The 17,333-nt window shown below is 42.2% G+C and overlaps 2 protein-coding genes across 5 annotated transcripts; both read right to left on the minus strand.

Annotated features, from left to right (window-relative positions):
- Window positions 1–4,290: 4,290 nt before the first annotated feature.
- Window positions 4,291–14,408, minus strand: LOC124245862 (transcription elongation factor A protein-like 3). 3 transcript variants are annotated; one of them, XM_046673645.1, is made up of 4 exons: window positions 13,787–14,408; window positions 13,038–13,223; window positions 5,547–5,613; window positions 4,291–5,196 (listed from the first exon to the last, which is right to left on the minus strand). In XM_046673645.1, exon 4 carries the CDS (start codon window positions 5,167–5,169, stop codon window positions 4,564–4,566), a length of 606 nt encoding a protein of 201 aa, XP_046529601.1. In that variant the 5' UTR covers window positions 5,170–5,196; window positions 5,547–5,613; window positions 13,038–13,223; window positions 13,787–14,408; the 3' UTR covers window positions 4,291–4,563. The 3 variants fall into 3 exon arrangements, with proteins under 3 accessions (XP_046529601.1, XP_046529602.1, XP_046529600.1); XM_046673646.1 differs by lacking the exons at window positions 13,038–13,223; window positions 13,787–14,408 and adding an exon at window positions 6,160–7,069; XM_046673644.1 differs by lacking the exons at window positions 13,038–13,223; window positions 13,787–14,408 and adding an exon at window positions 6,172–7,068.
- Window positions 14,409–14,550: 142 nt separating this feature from the next.
- On the minus strand, window positions 14,551–16,563 carry LOC124245861 (transcription elongation factor A protein-like 4). 2 transcript variants are annotated; one of them, XM_046673643.1, is made up of 3 exons: window positions 16,443–16,563; window positions 15,792–15,864; window positions 14,551–15,443 (listed from the first exon to the last, which is right to left on the minus strand). In XM_046673643.1, the coding sequence occupies exon 3, from the start codon at window positions 15,419–15,421 to the stop codon at window positions 14,732–14,734; it is 690 nt and encodes a 229-aa protein (XP_046529599.1). In that variant the 5' UTR covers window positions 15,422–15,443; window positions 15,792–15,864; window positions 16,443–16,563; the 3' UTR covers window positions 14,551–14,731. The 2 variants fall into 2 exon arrangements, with proteins under 2 accessions (XP_046529599.1, XP_046529598.1); XM_046673642.1 differs by having other exon boundaries at window positions 14,551–15,448.
- Window positions 16,564–17,333: the final 770 nt, after the last annotated feature.

The following is a 17,333-nucleotide window of genomic DNA, read 5'->3' on the forward strand; positions in this document are numbered from 1 at the left end:
TCCGTGAGCTGGTGCATGAACACTGCAGAGGATGAGCCTGATCTCTCTTATGCTCCCTCCCACAGAGTAGCCCCCACTGACAAATAATATTTTCCCAAGAGCTGGGGCAAACTGATTACCAGAGGGCTTGCTCTCCAGGGTCCTGAACCCTAAACTTCTCTGGGTTGGATGGACAAGTACCTCCTTGAAAAGCTAATTGAGATAACCAGACTTCTGAACAGATAGGGAGGGGCCCAGAGAACCAAGCTCTGAACAATTCTGACCCTCTACCAATGAGTAACAATCAGGATGCTATAACCTTAAAGAACAGTCAGTAGACATAAACAGTCCAGAAAATAAAATCACAGGGGCTGGCCCCGTGGTTGAGTGGTTAAGTTTGCGCACTCCGCTTTGGCGGCCCAGGGTTTCACCAGTTCAGATCCTGGACGCGGACATGGAACCGCTCATTGGGCCACATTGAGGTGGCGTCCCACATACCACAGCTAGAAGGACCCACAACAAAAATATGCAACTATGTACTTGGGGGATTTGGGGAGAAAAAGCAGAAAAAAAAAAGATTGGCAACAGTTGTTAGCACAGGTGCCAATCTTTAAAAAATAAATAAGTAAAAAATAAAATCACAGAGTAAAAACCTATTTTTTTTAAATGAAGGCACAGGCTGGGTCAACCATTTTGTGAGCTGATCACAGAAAAAGAGCTTTGAATTTATTTATGATAAATTTTAGTAAAATTGGAAGGAAGGAATGCAGGGCATTAGGTGTTCAGTCAAGGAAAGTTACAAGCCACAGAAACCAACTCTGGCTAATTTAAGCAGAAAGGGAATGTATTAAAGGGTATTGGGTAGCCTTGGGATGGGGCTAGGAGAGGCAGAGGAACAGGCTTAAATTTTCCACAGTTGGGAACAACATTCAAAATTACACTTGAGATTCAATCTGATTTCTGTCTCTATAGTTTTGCTTTTTCCAGAATGTCTTATAAATGGAAGCATACTAGAGGGTAGCCTTTTTTGTCTGGCTTCTTTCACTTAGCCTAATGAATTTAAGTCATTCCTATTTTTGCATGTACCGGTAGTCTTTCCCTTATTTATCCATTCACCGTTTGGGGAACATTTGGGCTGTTACCAGTTTGGAGCTGTTACGAATAAAGCTACTAAAATTTTCATTTCTCTTCGGTAAATTCCTAGGAATGGGATTACTGGGTCATATGGTAAGTGTATGCTACCAAACTTTCCCAAAGTGGCCATGCCATATTGTATTCCCACCAACAATGAGAGTTTCAGTTGTTCCATATCTTTTCTAGGACTTTATAATAACAGTTCTTTGTCTTTGTTTTTTAGTTTAGCCACTACAATGGGCGTGTAGTGATATCTCATTATGTTATTAATTTCCATTTCCCTGATTATTAATGATATTGAACATCTTTTCATGTGATCATTTGCCATCTTCATCTCTTCTTTGGTGAAGTGTCTATTCAAATCTTTTTCCTATTTTTAAATTATGTTATTTATCTTATTATTAGTTGTAAGAGTTCTTTGTATATTCTAGAGACAGGGACTTTATCAAATTTCTTCTTCCAGGTGGAAGCTTGTCTTTTCATTTTCCTAACAATGGCTTTGAAGAGAAGTTTAAAAATACTTTAATATATATGTGGTCCAATTTACCAGTTTTATCATTAGTGCTTATGTCCCTTTATGAAATGTTTGCCTAACCCAAGATAACCCCCTTTTTCCTATTTTTCTAACAATATCTTAAATTTTATTGTCTGCATTTACATGCTTTATCATTAGCATTTGCCTTTTCCCATTTCTTAGTAGGAGAAACCTCTGGAACTTATTAAGTAGACAGTGGCAGAAAAATAATTTCAAAAGTCTTTAGATCACTACAAAATTAATAAGCAATAATATTTTACTCTGCAACTACAAGCTATTTTTTTCTATTTTTAAAAGAAGTTTTTTATAATTTTAGGTTTTACATTTGGAGCTATGAACCATTTTGAATTCATGTTTTGTATATGGTGTGAGGTAAAGATACTTTTTTGTATATGGATGTCTCCTATAGATCGAAAGTTTGCATAATCCCAAAATTCAAGTGTTAAATCCTAATGCCCAATGTGATGTTATTTGGAGGCGGCGCCTTTGGGAGGTGATTAGGCCATGCGGGTGGAGCCCTCATGAGTGGGATTAGTTCCATTTTAAAAGAGAGCTCCCTTACCCCTTCTGACGTATGAAAACATCTGTTTATGAACCAGGAATCAAACCCTCACTAGAGACTGAATCTGCCAGCGCCTTAATCTTGGACTTCCCAGCCTCCAGAACTGTGAGAAATAAATGTTGTTTAAGCCACCCAGTCGGTGGTATTTTTGTTAGAGCAGCCTGAACTAAGACAACATCCAATTATTCCAGTAGCGTTTGTCGTCTTTCTCCATTGAATTACTTTGGGACTTTTTTAAAAAATGAATTGACCATATACAAGTGGGCTTCTTTCTGGACTGTTTTATTCCCTTGATCTCTGTGTCTATCTTTACGCCAATACTACACAATCTTGATTACTGCAGCTTTATAGTTAGTCTTGAAATCAGGCAGTGAGTCCTCCAACTTTGTTTTTCATTTTCAAAATATTTTGGCTATGCTATGTCCTTTGCTTTTCCATATAACTTTTAGAATCTCAGTTTGCTGGGATTTTTATTGGGATAGCATTGCATTTATAGGTCAATTTTTGAGAGAATCACCATATTAACACTATTGAGTCTCTAATCCATGAACAGTGTATCTCTCTAAACTCAGGACTCCTGATTCAACCATAATTTAAGTATATGTGTCAAGTACAGTGTAAAGGATATGAGGATGAATAAAAAAGATTTTGTTTTGAGAAAGGAGCGTACTGGTAGGTTAAATAAAAATGTCTAACCTTAAGAGTTCTTAATAGTTTTAAGAGCACTATTACCTTTTGCAGTTGGAACTGGTTTGGAATGGGAAGGGATATTTTCAGCTTGAAACTTAGTTGTGTAACCCTCTGTGATTATTTGTGGACAAGTCCCTTGATTTTGTGTAGCAAGCCAGCCAGGAGACTTTTTAGAGAGAAAACTCACACTAAGAATGGTATGTTAGTTTAGATATGGTTTCCCTGGGGTACTGTGGTGTGGTGTTCAGATCAAATCACTATCCATTGTCTGGTCCATAGATTAGTCTCAGGACACAGCCCCCAGTGGACTCAAAATATCGGAGCCCTATGAAGAAAAAAGAAACTATAAGCAAATATAAAGTGAACTAAAAGTATTGATGACTACATTGCTAAGAATTGCGTTATACAGTGAGACCCAAGCAGCCCTGGGACAGTACCACTTGGGTAGGTACAACTCTGAAATTGAGAGAAGGGCTTTATCCACACTCATATAGGAGTCAAATAGAGGCTTTGGCCCTTTAGGGACTATGAAGAATCAGAAGGGCTTTGTCACCAAGAGGACCCATCACACCAATAGCTGTCAGCATAGGGTACAGGGCACAGCAGAACAGGAGTGCCCAGAAGATACAGTAGTATCCAGAGAAGGGTGGCACCCTCTTCTCAGCTGCTTGGACTTGTTCCTGGGAACAGGTCAGTCCTAACTTCAACCCTTCCCTGAATGTCTGACAGGGTCCAAGGACTGACTGCTACATAGCAGCCAGCCCTACACGGTTTACATACTCAGTACCTCATCTGATCCACTCAGCAGTCGCGAGGTAAGTTTTATCTCCGTTTCACAGGTGACAACACTGACCCTTATAGCAGTGGGTCTGTTATAACTGCCAGGTTTCTTCCTCTAGCTATGAGTCCAAGAGATAATGCGAGTTTTACTTAGCATTTTACATTTTGACAACAGGAATTTTAAGTGTCTTCATTGCCCTCATAAGCTCACTGAACAGTTTAATCTCTTATGTACTGTTTTCTGGTTTTAGTTATTTTTTTATTATGACCTACATAATCCATATATCTTCCAGGGAAAAGTGGAGATGAGTGAGCAAAGAAAAAGAATCACACGTGGTGGGAGCCACAGGACAGTAGAGGATCCAGGAGAAGGGGTGGCAGTGCCCACTGACACGGTTAGAACGAGGGGAAGGCATGGGGATGCGCACTCGCAGAGGAATGGCATGGGGGCACCTAACCATCAGGTGATTGGACTCATTTTTGAGCACAGGCGAGACCTATTTTTGGCTACCATGCAGGAAAAACCATTGCCTACTTTTTAGTGCACACACTCTCAGAGTTTTCTCTATGCACAAATGCATTATGCAAACATATTTATATTTTTACAAAAATGGGCTGATGCTGTGTATGCGGTTCTGAAAACTGTTTTTTCTTTATTGTTATTTTACAATGTACCACGAACAACTCTTCCATGCACATGGGTGAAAATCCCCCACTGACAGACAGAGCACTGTAGTTGGATCAAAAGGCTGCTGGTAACAAGAGTGACACCTAAAGCAAAGTATCAGCTTAAGGTTAAAGCACATAGCCTGGCAAATGCCTGCCAGGGAAAGCAGGGTTGGCAATATTCCCATCAGAGAAATCAGAATCAAGGCCACAGGCATTAAAGATAGGGGATATCATGTAAACCCCTTTGGCCCCGACCTCCGCCCCTCACTCCCCTGACACCACGTTGGCCCCTTGGGGCGAATGGATCCTGTACATCTCTTTGTATCCAATGAAAACCACCCATTTTCTGCTTTTTCCTTAGCTCTTCCTGAGCCCTTGACATATCTCCACATTCTCTCATCATCTCCTCACTGCCCAAATGCCTTTCCTGTAGGTCCTCCTGATAGTCCTTGGGGGAGTCGTCCGTCCCCCTGTCGGTTTTCCTTTTCGCTTTCCGGGGCACATAATCTTCAGCCGGGCGCTTTTCGGCAGCCCGCCGCTCGCTCTCTGGCTTTGCCTGGGATTCTCGCTTGCCCTCGCCGCCCTGTGGTTTTCCCTCATCTTCGGACTGGCCCTGCTTGTCCTGCTTTCCCTTATCTGCTGGTTGTGCCTCATCATCTGGCTGTCCCTCATTCTGGAGCTTTCCCTTGTGCCCTGGCTGCCCCTCTACTTCTGGTTTTCCTTCCTCATCTGACTTTTCTTCATCTTCAGGCTCTACTTCATCTTGTGTCTTTCCTTCACTTTCCAGCTTTCCTTCATTTTCATTGCAGAGTTTTTCCATGTTGAGATTTCCTCTCCTTTTCCTGTCCTGGGGGTGAGGGGAATAGGAGACAAGGGAGACTGAGGGCTTGGGGGCGGAATGCAGGTCTGGATAGTACTTGCATCTCGTCCCCTGTCAGGGTTCCCCTGACCAGCCTCGGCCTCCAAGTGTGCCTCCTGCCCACCCCTTTACCCCCATCACTCCTCCCACACACCAGAGCCAACCCTTTCCCTGGCAGGCCCTACCACCTTCTGCACCATCCTTCAGTGTGGCGGCGTGCCTGTCTATTATGTATGTGGTGGTGGGATGCGAGTGGGGCCCTCAAATTCTGCCCAGGCCATGCCCTCCACCCACCTCCCCGGAGTCCCCGTCCGGGGCCCCTCCCCCCTTTTACTGACCTGCAGAGATTCTGGACAGGTTCCTCCTTTTCTAGCCTAGCAGAGTGCTGGGAACAGACACGAAGACCTGCAGACAGACAGCAGACAGGGGCAAGGGCTGCACGCTCAAGGGACTGAGATTTCTTTTCTGAATTTGAGCCCTCGTCATCCAACGTTTCCCTCTCCTATTTCCCCTGCATCCCAGCCGCCATTACCTTTCAGGCCTCGGGCACCAGACCAGGATGCTTTACAAACTGTTTGGGTCTCTGTGACCCCCTCCCCAACAGGCAACCCGCCCCCAACCCAAGCGCTTTTCGCGGAGATCGCTATTTTCTCATAGGCGCAGAGTGTGAGGGGGGTTATTAGCAGAAAGTGTCTACGTTTCACTGTCGCACTGCGGGGGCGCCCCCTCCCCTCCCCATCGCAGGCTCGAAAATAGATGGAGGGCGCAGAGGAGGGGCGTCGAGGAGAAGGCGGCGGGGCCCGCTGCAGGGTCGTCCCTCCCTCCCCACTGCCCGCGCCCCGTCCCCCTCCTCACCCATCTCCTGGACCCCTTCGTCGGCCCCTCCCCGCTGCTCCCGGATCCTACTCCCACCCACCTCCACCTCTGCCCCGGGACGCCGGAAGCGCCCACCTCCACACTGACCTGCGGGCCCGGGACGGCCTGCGCCTCCTCGGGCTCGCTGAAGCCCGCTCGCCCCTCGCCCGCCAGCCGGGCAGCTCGGGGAGCTGGTTCCGCGCGGGCGACGGGACCGCAGGGCGGCGAGCGAGTGCGCGGGCTGCTGCCCACGTCGGCGCCCGGCCGGTCACGTGAGCACCGCGTCACAGGGCTCGGCCCCCGCCCCGCCCCCCCACCCCATCCCCGAGGGACTGGCAGCTGCGGACCGTGGGGGTGGGGAGGGCGGGTGACCAAGAGGGAGTCACCGAGAGAGCAGGAGGCAGGCGACTTCCTTACCGCAGGTGCTTTACCTGGCGCATTTCAGGTCCTTGCACAGCATCTCTCTGAGATGCTCATGATCGCAGGGTGTGACAGCTGATCACACGAAGGGTACCCGACTTCGCCAAGAGCGCTCAGCAACAGAGCCTCACAGCCCATTTTCAAGACCAGCTCAGCCTAACTCCATGGCCTGGGTGATGGTGCCCTCTAGGAAGCTGCGCTGCCACCTATAGTGGTAGTGTTCCTTGGCCTCCTCTCTCCTGGGTGATCTCTGTTCATTTCCCTCCAAGCACAGATGATTTCCAAATTGCTTCTCCAGGCTGTCCCCTCCCCGGAGCCTAAGATTCATTTTTGCTTTCCCATCAGCAATATAGGAGAGTGCTTGTTTCCCTACACCCTTTCCAACCTGTGTGACTATTTTTAATTTTCACTAATATGATAGGTTAGAAGTAGTATCTCAATGGCATTTTATTTTGCTCTTCTCTATGTTTAATGACAATTTTAATATCATTATGAATTGTCTGCTCATATCTTTCCCATATTTTTCTTTCTTTTTTTAGGAAGATTGGCCCTGAGCCAACATCTGTTGCCAATCTTCCTTTTTTTTTTCTCCCCAAAGCTCCAGTACATAGTTGTATACCCTAGTTGTAGGTCATTCTAGTTCTTCTATGTGGGATGCCGCCACAGCATGGCTTGATGAGGGGTGGGTAGGTCCATGCCCAGGATTCGAATGAGGGAATCCCAGGCCGTGAAAACAAGTGCAGGAAGATAACCACTCAGCCATGGGGTGGCCCCCATATATTTCTATTGGATTGTCAATCCTTCTCCCCTCATTTTTCAAGTGTTGTTTATACACTATATTAGGCCTTTATCTTTTATATATGTTGGAAATATATACTTCCAGTTTGTTAGTTGCTTTTTGACTTTATAGTGTTTCTGCCATGCATTAAAAAAAGTAGTAAAATTTATCAAACTTTTCTTTTATTGCATCTAGATTTTGGTTCATGGTTAAGAACTCTTTTCCTACATGAAGGCAATGAGTAATTCACCCATGTTTTCTTATAGTACTCATATGATTAACTATGCTTGTCTTGAGGGCATCTGTGGTTAAGGAATAAACCAGTGCCAAACTGAGTTGAAACTATGGCAGATTCAATGTACTAGAGTAATAAAAACGAAAGCCCAAGACTCATTAAAAGGGGAGAGGATTCCTAACAAACCATCACTCATACACCTCAAATGTTTCACTTTAAGGGTAATTTTAAACTGGAAATAAACTAGCCCCCACAAAGTCTTTTAGCTTGACTTTGCAATATATAGGTGGACTGGTAAACTTTAAGCTTTGAACATAGATTATGGTAGTTCCAGACAGGAAGCACTCTTATGGGCCTGACCAATGCAAACAAAATCTCTGGAGTAAGATTCCATCATCCTAAGCCTCAAATTATCTCAACAAACAATTGTTGAAGTAAAATGCCCACAAAGAAAGATAAGCAGGAACACAAAGAAAGTAAGAAGCAGTAGAGACAACAGGCAACACAAACAGATCCATTAGCTTCGAATTATTTGAATTATCAGATACAGACTATTAGACCACAATGCTTAGTGTATTCAGATAAATAGAATACAATTTTGAAAATTTCACAGAGAACTAAAAACCAGAAAAAGTAAAAAATAAATAAATGGAAATTCTAAAACTAAAAATTAACTTAGCTGAAATTAGAAACTAAATGTATGGCTTTAACAGCAGATAGACGCAGCTCAAGAGAGAATTAAAGAATTAGAAATTATGTTCAGAAGAAAATATCCATAAGGCTGCACAGTAGTCAAAAACATGGAAAATACAGAAGGGAGGGTATCATAAGATCTAACAGGCATTTACTGGTAATTCGAGAAGTAAAAGAGAACTGGAATGGTTTAGAGGCAATCTTTGAAGATATAATGGCTGAGAATTTTTTCAGAACTGATGAAAGACATTAATCCATAGAGCCAAGAAGTCCAACAAATTCCAAACAGGATAAATAAAAACTCACACATAGGGGGCTGGCCCAGTGGTGCAGCAGTTAAGTTCACATGTTCCACTTCAGCGGCCTGAGGTTTGCCGGTTTGGATCCTGGGTGCTGACATGGCACTGACTGGCAAGCCATGCTGTGCTAAGTGTCCCACATATAAAGTGGAGGAAGATGGGCACAGATGTTAGCTCAGGGCCAGTCTTCCTTCAAAAAAAAAAAACTCATACATAGATGCATAATAGTGAACTTTCAAAGAAACAAAGATAAAGAGAAAATCACAAAAGTCGCCATAAAAAAAACAGAGTATGCCTTGAAAGGAACAAATGTTAGGTTGATTTGTTGCTGGATTCTCAACAGCAACAATGGAAGCATGAAGATGGTGGGATGATATCTTTAGTGTCTTGAAATAAAATAATATCAAGAAATGATAACCAGCAAAAATACCCTTCAAAAATGAGGTGAAATAAAGACCTTTACAAATAAACAAAAACAGAGTTTGCCAGCAGCAGGCAGGAACAAAAGGAAATACTAAATGCTACAAGGCATTTCCCAGATAACAGGAAAATGATTCCAGATGAAAGACAAGATGAAGGATGGAATAAACAGTGATTAAAAGGATAACTATCTATTTAAATATAGGGGCGGGCCCCATGGCAGAGTGGCTAAGTTCACACCCTCCGCTTCAGCAGCCCAGGGTTTCACCTGTTTGGATCCTGGGCATGGCCATGGCACCAGTCATCAAACCATGCTGAGGTGGCATCCCTCATGCCACAACTAGAAGGACTCACAACTAAAAATATGCAACTATGTACCGGGGAGTTTTGGGAGAAAAAGGAAAAATACAAAAAAATCTTTAAATTTAAATCAATGCTACATAAAACAATAATATTTTGTTAATTCATATTGATCAATAACATATGAGTCAAGAGAGCTGGAGTAAAAGTATTTGAAATTCTGGCATTATCTGGGGAGTGTGTAAAAGCATAAATTAATATTAGCCTTTGATAAGGCAAGACTGTGGGCTATAATTGCCAGATAACCATTAAGGAAAAGTAAAAGAGTGTAAAACTCCTAAGCTAATAAAAGTGAAAAATAAGAAAATAATCAATAAAGAAGAGAAAACTAACATAGATCAGATAGGACATGGAGAAGGAATTTGGCACAATAGTTAACTTATATCTATTAATATAAGTAAGTATATTAAATATAAGTGGCTTACATGAAGAAATTAAAAGACAAAGATTTTCAGAGCGGAAAAAATCCAACTATATACTGTTTACAAAAGACATATCTGAAATATAAAGATACATAAACACTGAAAGTAAAAGTACAGAAAAAAGTATAACATAAAAACACTAATCAAAAGAAGCCCATTATAGTTAAATTAATAACAAAATAGACTTTAAAACAAGAAGCATTACAACACATAAGGCGTGTCACTTCATGATATTTTAAATTTGTACGCACTTACTAACTTGACCTCAAAATAAAAAAAAAAAATTTGACAGAACTACAAGGAGAAATAAAGAAATGAGTGTTGATGAATAAGCATTTCAGTGTTAACACTCCTATCTCTGTAACTATGGAAATATTTAAAGTGTTGAAAGAAAAAACCCACCAACCTAAAATTCCATATTCAGCGAAATTATCCTTCAAAAGTGAAGGCAAAATAAACACTTTGTCTCAGACAAAAACTGATGAAATTCAGCACCAGCAAGCCTTCGCTTCAAGAAATGTTAAAAGATTTTCTCCAAGCAGAAGGAAAATGATATAGGTCAGCAACTCATATCTACATAAAGAGCACTGGAAATAGAATAAATGAAAGTAAAATGAAATCTTTATTTTTCTTATTCTTAATTGAATAAAAGATATCTGTTTGTCTAAAGTAATAATAGTAACAATGTATTGAGTGATTATAGCATATGGATAAGTGAAGTGAATAACGAATACTCTGTAATAAGGTAACTGCGCTATATATAAGAAAGCAGAATAGTGTTATTTGAAAGTGATGTTGGTTAAAACTGCATATTGTAAACTCAAGAGAAATCACTAAAAATATTTTAGAAAGAAATGTAATTGATACGCCAAGAGAGAAGGCAAGTGGAATCACGGAAAATACTCAATTAAAAATAGAGAAGTCAGAAAAAGAAGCTTCCGACAACAAATAGAAAACAGTTATAAACATGGTCGATATTAATCCAAATATAAAAAGAATCATTTTAAATGTGAATGGTTTAAATACACCAATTAAAGATAGAAATTTTCAGAGTGGATTAAAAAAACCCAACTATATGTTGTGTATACAAAGCCCACTTTAAATATAAAGACTCTGAGAGGTTAATAGTAAAGCAATGGAGAAAGATATACCACACTACACCAATGGAAAGAAAGCTGGACAAAAAAGAAAGCTAGAGTAGCTGTATAATTTAGGACAAAGCTGACTGCAGAACAAGTAAAATTATCAGAGATAAAAAGGGGCACTACATAATGATAAAGAGATCAATTCTGAAAAAAAACGCACATAATCCTACACATGTATGCACCTAACAAAAGCGTCAAAATATATAACTCAAAAACAGATAAAACTGAAAGGAGAAACAAATCCATGATTAGGGTTGAAGACTTCAACACCTCCCAGTCAGTAATTGATAGATTAAGCAGGCAGGATATCAATAATGATTCAGTTGACCTGAACAGCACTATCAATCAAGTTGATCTAAGTGGCATTTATAGAACATTTCATCTAACATCAGAATGCATTTTTTTCAAGCTTACTCAGAACATCCACCACGAGAGTCCAGATTCTGGGCCATAATATACACCTTAACAAATTTAAAGGAATAGAAATCATAAAAGTCTGCTCTCAATGGAATTAAACTAGAAATAAATAAGAGAAAGATAGATGGAAAACCAAAATATTTGGGAATTAAAGAACACATTTCTAAATAACACGAGTCAAAGAAGAATTCTCGAAAGAAATGTAAAAATAACTTGCAACATATCAAAATTTTTGAGATGTAGCAAAAGCAGTGCTTAGAAGGAAATTTCTAGCTTAAATGCATATAAGAGAAAAGAAGAAAGATCTAACATAAATAACCTAAGCTTTCTCCTTAGGAAACTAAAGAAAAAAAGTATAATTTAAGCCTAGAGCAAGCAGAAGGAAAGAAATAATTAGAGAAGAAATCAATGAAAGTGAAAACAGGAAAACAATAGAGAAAAATCAATGAAACCAAAAGCTGGTTCTTTGAAAAGATAAATAAAATTGATACATCTCTTCCCAGGGTGACCAAGAAAAAAAGAAAGAAGACTCACATCAACAATATCAGAAATGAAAGTGGGGTTATCACTACTGAGCCCAGGGACATTAAGATAATAAAGGAAAACTATAAAAACCTCTATGCCTACAAATGTGATAACTTAGACGAAATGGACTGATTCCTGAAAAAATAGAAACTACTAAAACTCACACAAGGAGAAAAAGATAACCTGAATAACCCTGTATCTATTAAAGACATTGAATCAATAATCAATAACCTTCCAAAGATAAAAATCACCAGGGCCAAATACTACCAAACACTTAAGGATAACCAGTGAACATTTAGGAATCAACAGTGAATTCTACCAAACATTTAAGGAAAAAATAATACCAGTTCTCTGTAAACTTTTCCAAAAAATAGAAATAGAACACTTGACTCATTCTGTGAGGCTAGTATTAGTCTAAATCCAAAACCAGATAAAAGACGTTATAAGAAAGGAAAACTACGGACCAACATCTCTCATGAACACAGACACAACATCCTCAACAAAACATTAGAAAATTTAATCCAGTGTATAAAAAATTGTGCACCTAATAAGTGGGATTTATTCTAGATATGCGAGGCTGATTCAACACTTGAAAATCAATCAATATAATCCACATGAACAGACTAAAGAAGAAAAATCATATGATCTTATCACTTGATGCAGAAAAAACATTTGACAGAATCCAACACCCATTCATAAAAGTTCTCAAACTAAGATTAGAGGAGAACTCCTCAATTTGATAAAGACTATCTATAAAAAACCCATGACTAACATCATACTTAATGGTGAGAGAAAGCGGACACTTCACGTTAAGATCAGGAACAAGGCAAGGATATCCTTTCTCATTGCTCCTGTTAAACATCATACTGGAAGCCCTAGCGAGTGCAATTAAGACAAAAAAGGAAATAAAACAGATACAGATTGAAATGCAGGAAATAAAACTGTCTTCATTTGCAGATGACATGATTGTCTATGTAGAAAATGCCAAAGCATTAACAAACTCTTGGTCACAAGGTCATAAGATGTAAGGTCAATACACAAAAGTCAATTGCTTTCCTATATACCAGCAATGAACAATTGGAATTTGAAATTTAAAAATACCATTTATAACAGCAGCCCCAAAATGCAGAAGGTGACTAAAGAATCTGAGTGTATTACAAATATATGAAATAACCTCACTGAAAAAGACAGGACAATAAGGTGCTGACATAGGTAACTTTGGAAATGAGTGGAGTCTGTAAGACTAAAGATAAAATTTACCTCTGTGGTCCTCTTCCCAAAAACACTCAACAGATCGAAACTGTGAGACATTATACACAATATCTGACCAGTACTTCTCAAAAGTGTCAAGGGCGTCAAAAACAGGGAAGGTCAGAAAACGTCACAGCCAAGAGGAGCCTAGGGAGACATGACGACTAAATGTAAGGTGGTAACCTGGGTGAGTTCCTGGAAGAGAAAAAGGACATTAAGGAAAAACTGAGGAAATCTGAACAAAGTAAGTGATTTGGTAAATAATAATGTATCAATATTGCTTCACTGTGACAAATGCACCACACTAATGTAAGATGTTAATAATAGGGAATACTGGGTTTGGGGTATACAGAAACTCTGTTCTATCTATGCAATAATTCCGTGAATCTACAACTGTCCTAAAATAAAAGTTTATTTTAAAAAAACAGTATAAGCAAATAAAAGGCTAATAAAAAGCCAGGAAAAAAAATCACATAGGTAGATGGGTCTGTTGAGATGGCAAGGCAGGGCTTAACAGGAGTTTCCTGGGAGACAACTCCTTCTAAGAAAAAGGTCTCAGCAGACAAGAGATTAACAGGTGAGAATAGCATAGCATCTGGTCACTCAGATTTTTCTCCTGGCTCAATCTCCAGTATCTAAATCCAGAGGAGACGGCTGTAGGCAAAAACACACACAAACCAACCGAAAACTTAGAAAGGGATGTTTCATAAAAATTTTATGAAATATCAAGGCCTAAGTGACAATTGTGTACTACCCACCTGACTTAGAGTAACTCTGATTTGGGTAGAGAAGAATTCTTGACCCTTCTGATGAGACAGTGTTGCCTTAGTCCATCGTGGTCTCCAGCCCACCGGCAGCAGTGGCGCCCTCAGGAGGGTGCAGAGCCCATGACAAGAGGCACAGTGCCCATCAGTCATGGTATTACCCAGGGGAGAGTGACACCCACCTTTCTTCCTGGACACAGGTGAGAGCTCCCTCAGCTCTCCCCCAAACATCTGATGGAGTTCTGGTCCTGCAAGTGCAGGGGAGAGGGCAGGAGCCAGCCCAAGACAGTTCACACACTCAGGACCTCATCTGATCTTCTCCACAGCCTTGCAAGGCAAGTTTTATCCCCATTTCACAGATGACAAGACTGTTCCTTAGAGAAATGGATCTGTAATAACTGCCAGGTTCATACTTCCAGCTTCGAGCCCCAGAGATAATGTGAGTTTTATGCATCATTTTACATCCTGACACCAAGAACTTTGTGTCTCCACTGCCTTCATAAACTCACTGAACAGTTATTTTGATTGCTTGGTATATATGGTTTTCCTATTTTTTGTCTTTCATTGTTTTTATGACAAAAGTAATCTGTGTTTTTAGGAGAAAACATATGTCAAACAAAAAAGGAACAGGAAAAAAAATCACCCACAGATAACCACTGTTCATCTTTTAGTGGACACAGCTTTTAGAGTTTTTTTCTGTACATAGATCACTAGGTAAATATCTTTGCAGATTTAGAAAAATGAACTGATGCTGTATATATGGTGCTGCAAACTGTTTTCTTTTTAATTTTATAATGCACTATAAACATTTTTCCATGCAACGGATGAATATCTGCTACTGAAACACAGAGGGCTGCGGTTGGATAACAAGAATGACACCTAAAGTAAAGTATTAGCCTAAGGTTAAAGCACAGGGCCTGGCCCATGGAGGCCAGGGCACTACACAAAAGGAATGTCTTCAAAGCCCCTTTGTGGCGCCCTGCAACCACCCCTGAGTTCCCTTGGGCCCCTCGGGTGGAAGGGGTCCTGTAAGCTTTTTTGCATCCACATAAACCCCCCCAATTTCTGTCTGGTTTTCTTCACCTCATCCTCCACCCTAGCCATCTCATCAAATTCTCTTATCATCTCCTCATTGCTCAAATGCATATCGTGTATGGCCTCCTTATATTCCTTGAGGCACTGAGCCAGCCCCTTGTTGGTTTTTCTCTTGGCTTTCCTGGGTACATCATCCCCAGCTGGGCGCTTTCCTGCAGCCTTTGGTTCGCTGGCTGGCTTTTCTTCTTCTTTTGGCTTTCCCTGGCTCTCTGGATTTCCCTGGGTCTCTGGTTTTCCTTCTTCTTTTGGCTTTCCCTGGCTCACTGGCTTTCCCTGGTTTTCTGGCTTTCCATGGCTCTCTGCTTTTTCTCCTTCTTCTGGCTTTGCCTCACTCTCTGGCTTCTCCTTATCATTTAGTACTTCCTCATCTTCTGTCTTTCCCTCGTGATCTGTCTTTCCCTCGTTTTCTAACTTCTCCTTGTCTTCCAGACTACAAGCTACTTCCGGCTTTCCCATATCGAGTGGCTGTTCTTTGTTTTCCATCTTTCCTTGGTTCTCAGGCATTTCTTCCTTTTCATTGCAGAGTTTTTCCATGTTGAGATTTCCCCTCCTTACCCTGTCCTGGGGTTAGGGGAAAGAGGAGACAAAGAGGAGACAAGGGAGACTGAGGGCTTGGAAGTGGAACGCAGGTCCGGATAGTACTTGCATTTTGCCCCTTGTCAGGGTTCCCCTGACCTGGTCCGACCCCTAATTGCGCCTTCTGCCCACCTTTTTACCCCATCACTCCTCCCAACCGTTTTCCTGGCAGGCCCTACCATTTTCTCCATGTTTGCTCAGTGTGGCATAGTGGGTGTGTAAATGTGTTGGGAGGTAGGCAGTGGGGCCCCAAATTCTGCCCAGCCCATGCCCTCCACACTCCCCACTGCTCTGAGTCCCTGTCCAGCAACAGCCCTCCTTCACTGACCTGCGGGAATTCTGGACAGGTTTCTCCTCCTTTTCTAGTCTAGCAGAGTGCTGACAACAGCAGACACGCAGACCTGCAGACAGACAGCAGACAGGGGCTGGGCGTTCGGTGGATGCACAGGGACTCGGGTACCTTTCCTGAATCCCGGCCCTCCACACCCAAGGGTTCCCTCCCCAACCTCCTCCACCCCCCGCACCCCAGCCGCCATTTATTTTCACGCCTCGAGCGCCACACCAGGATGTTTTCCAAACTAATTTTGGATCTCTGCGTCCTTCTCTCCGGGAGGCAACTCGCCTCCCCACCCTCGAGGTCAACTTTTTTCTCTACATACGTTGTGGTAAAAGGGGGTTTATTTCCACTGTCTCACTGCTGGGGCGCCCCCAGCTCACCATCCCCGGCTCTAAAATGGACGGAAGTCAGAGAGGAGGAGGTGCGGAAAAAAGGGGCACGGGGACTTGGGGTGTCCGCCTTCCCCACCCTCCGCCCATTGGCCGCTTGCCCCCCTTAGCCATTTTCCCACCGCCATCTCTATCTGCACTCGGGCCAGCTTCCTTCGACCCGGACCCCATCCCCAACCTTTTTCCCTCCCATGCTCGGTCCTCCTCCCCATTCTGGTGGTCCGCAGGCAGCGACGAAGGTCCTTACACTGACCTGAAAGAACCTGGAGCAACAATTAAGAGCTCGCAGACAGCTCCGGGTCGGACCGCGGGGAGGCAGGGCGGACACCCGGACTGGTGCCCACATCTGCGCCCAGGCGGTCACGTGAACTTCGCGTCACCCCAGCTCGCCCCCACGCCCCGCCCACTAGCGGCGTCGGCCTGCCACCCCCTGCTTCTTCAGGGCAGGTCCCCCTCACTTCTCGGGGCCCTTTTGTCCTTTTCTTCTTCTTGAGAAGCTGGTCAAAGAAAGAATTTTAGTAAAAAACACAGAGGCTTTTTTTTTTTAATAGGTTGGGCGGTCCGGGGGAGGAGTCTTGACGATGTTGCTCATAAATGCCACTGACAGAACGTAGACCCACCCAATGAAATCGTATGAATGTGAACTTTAATACTGTACAAAGAGTAGAATGTCGCACTTTAGAAAGGATTAGGAAAACTGTTCCCCTCAAAATGAAATTGTCCCTTGCTTCAGACATGCACAAACATAAATTTTCTAATGAATTAAACATTTATATCTAAAAATGAAATTTTATTTGAAACAGAATAAAAGAACGATTTTTTTAAAGGGAGAGACTGAATATACAACGGACAATGACCAGCCCATATATGACAATAGAACTGTAACCCACGACCTCTGCAGCGAGCAGCCCAGGAAGCCAGACCACAGCCTCTGCAGCAATCTTCAGGACTTGATCAGAGACTGCCAGCCTCCCAATTTTTGCCCCACCGCCAACTAGAGCAAGCTCCCCAAACCAATCACATAAAATGCCCTGCTTCTACTTAGCCTGCCTCCAGCTTCCCCAGGCTAACAACCTCCATTCAGAGAATACCTGAAGTCTCCCCTTTTTTCACTCTAAAGCTTTCCCATTCCCCTGCCTGCCTT

This window comes from Equus quagga, chromosome 10 (assembly GCF_021613505.1).
Source record: "Equus quagga isolate Etosha38 chromosome 10, UCLA_HA_Equagga_1.0, whole genome shotgun sequence".
In the NCBI taxonomy this organism is placed as follows: Eukaryota; Metazoa; Chordata; class Mammalia; order Perissodactyla; family Equidae; genus Equus; species Equus quagga.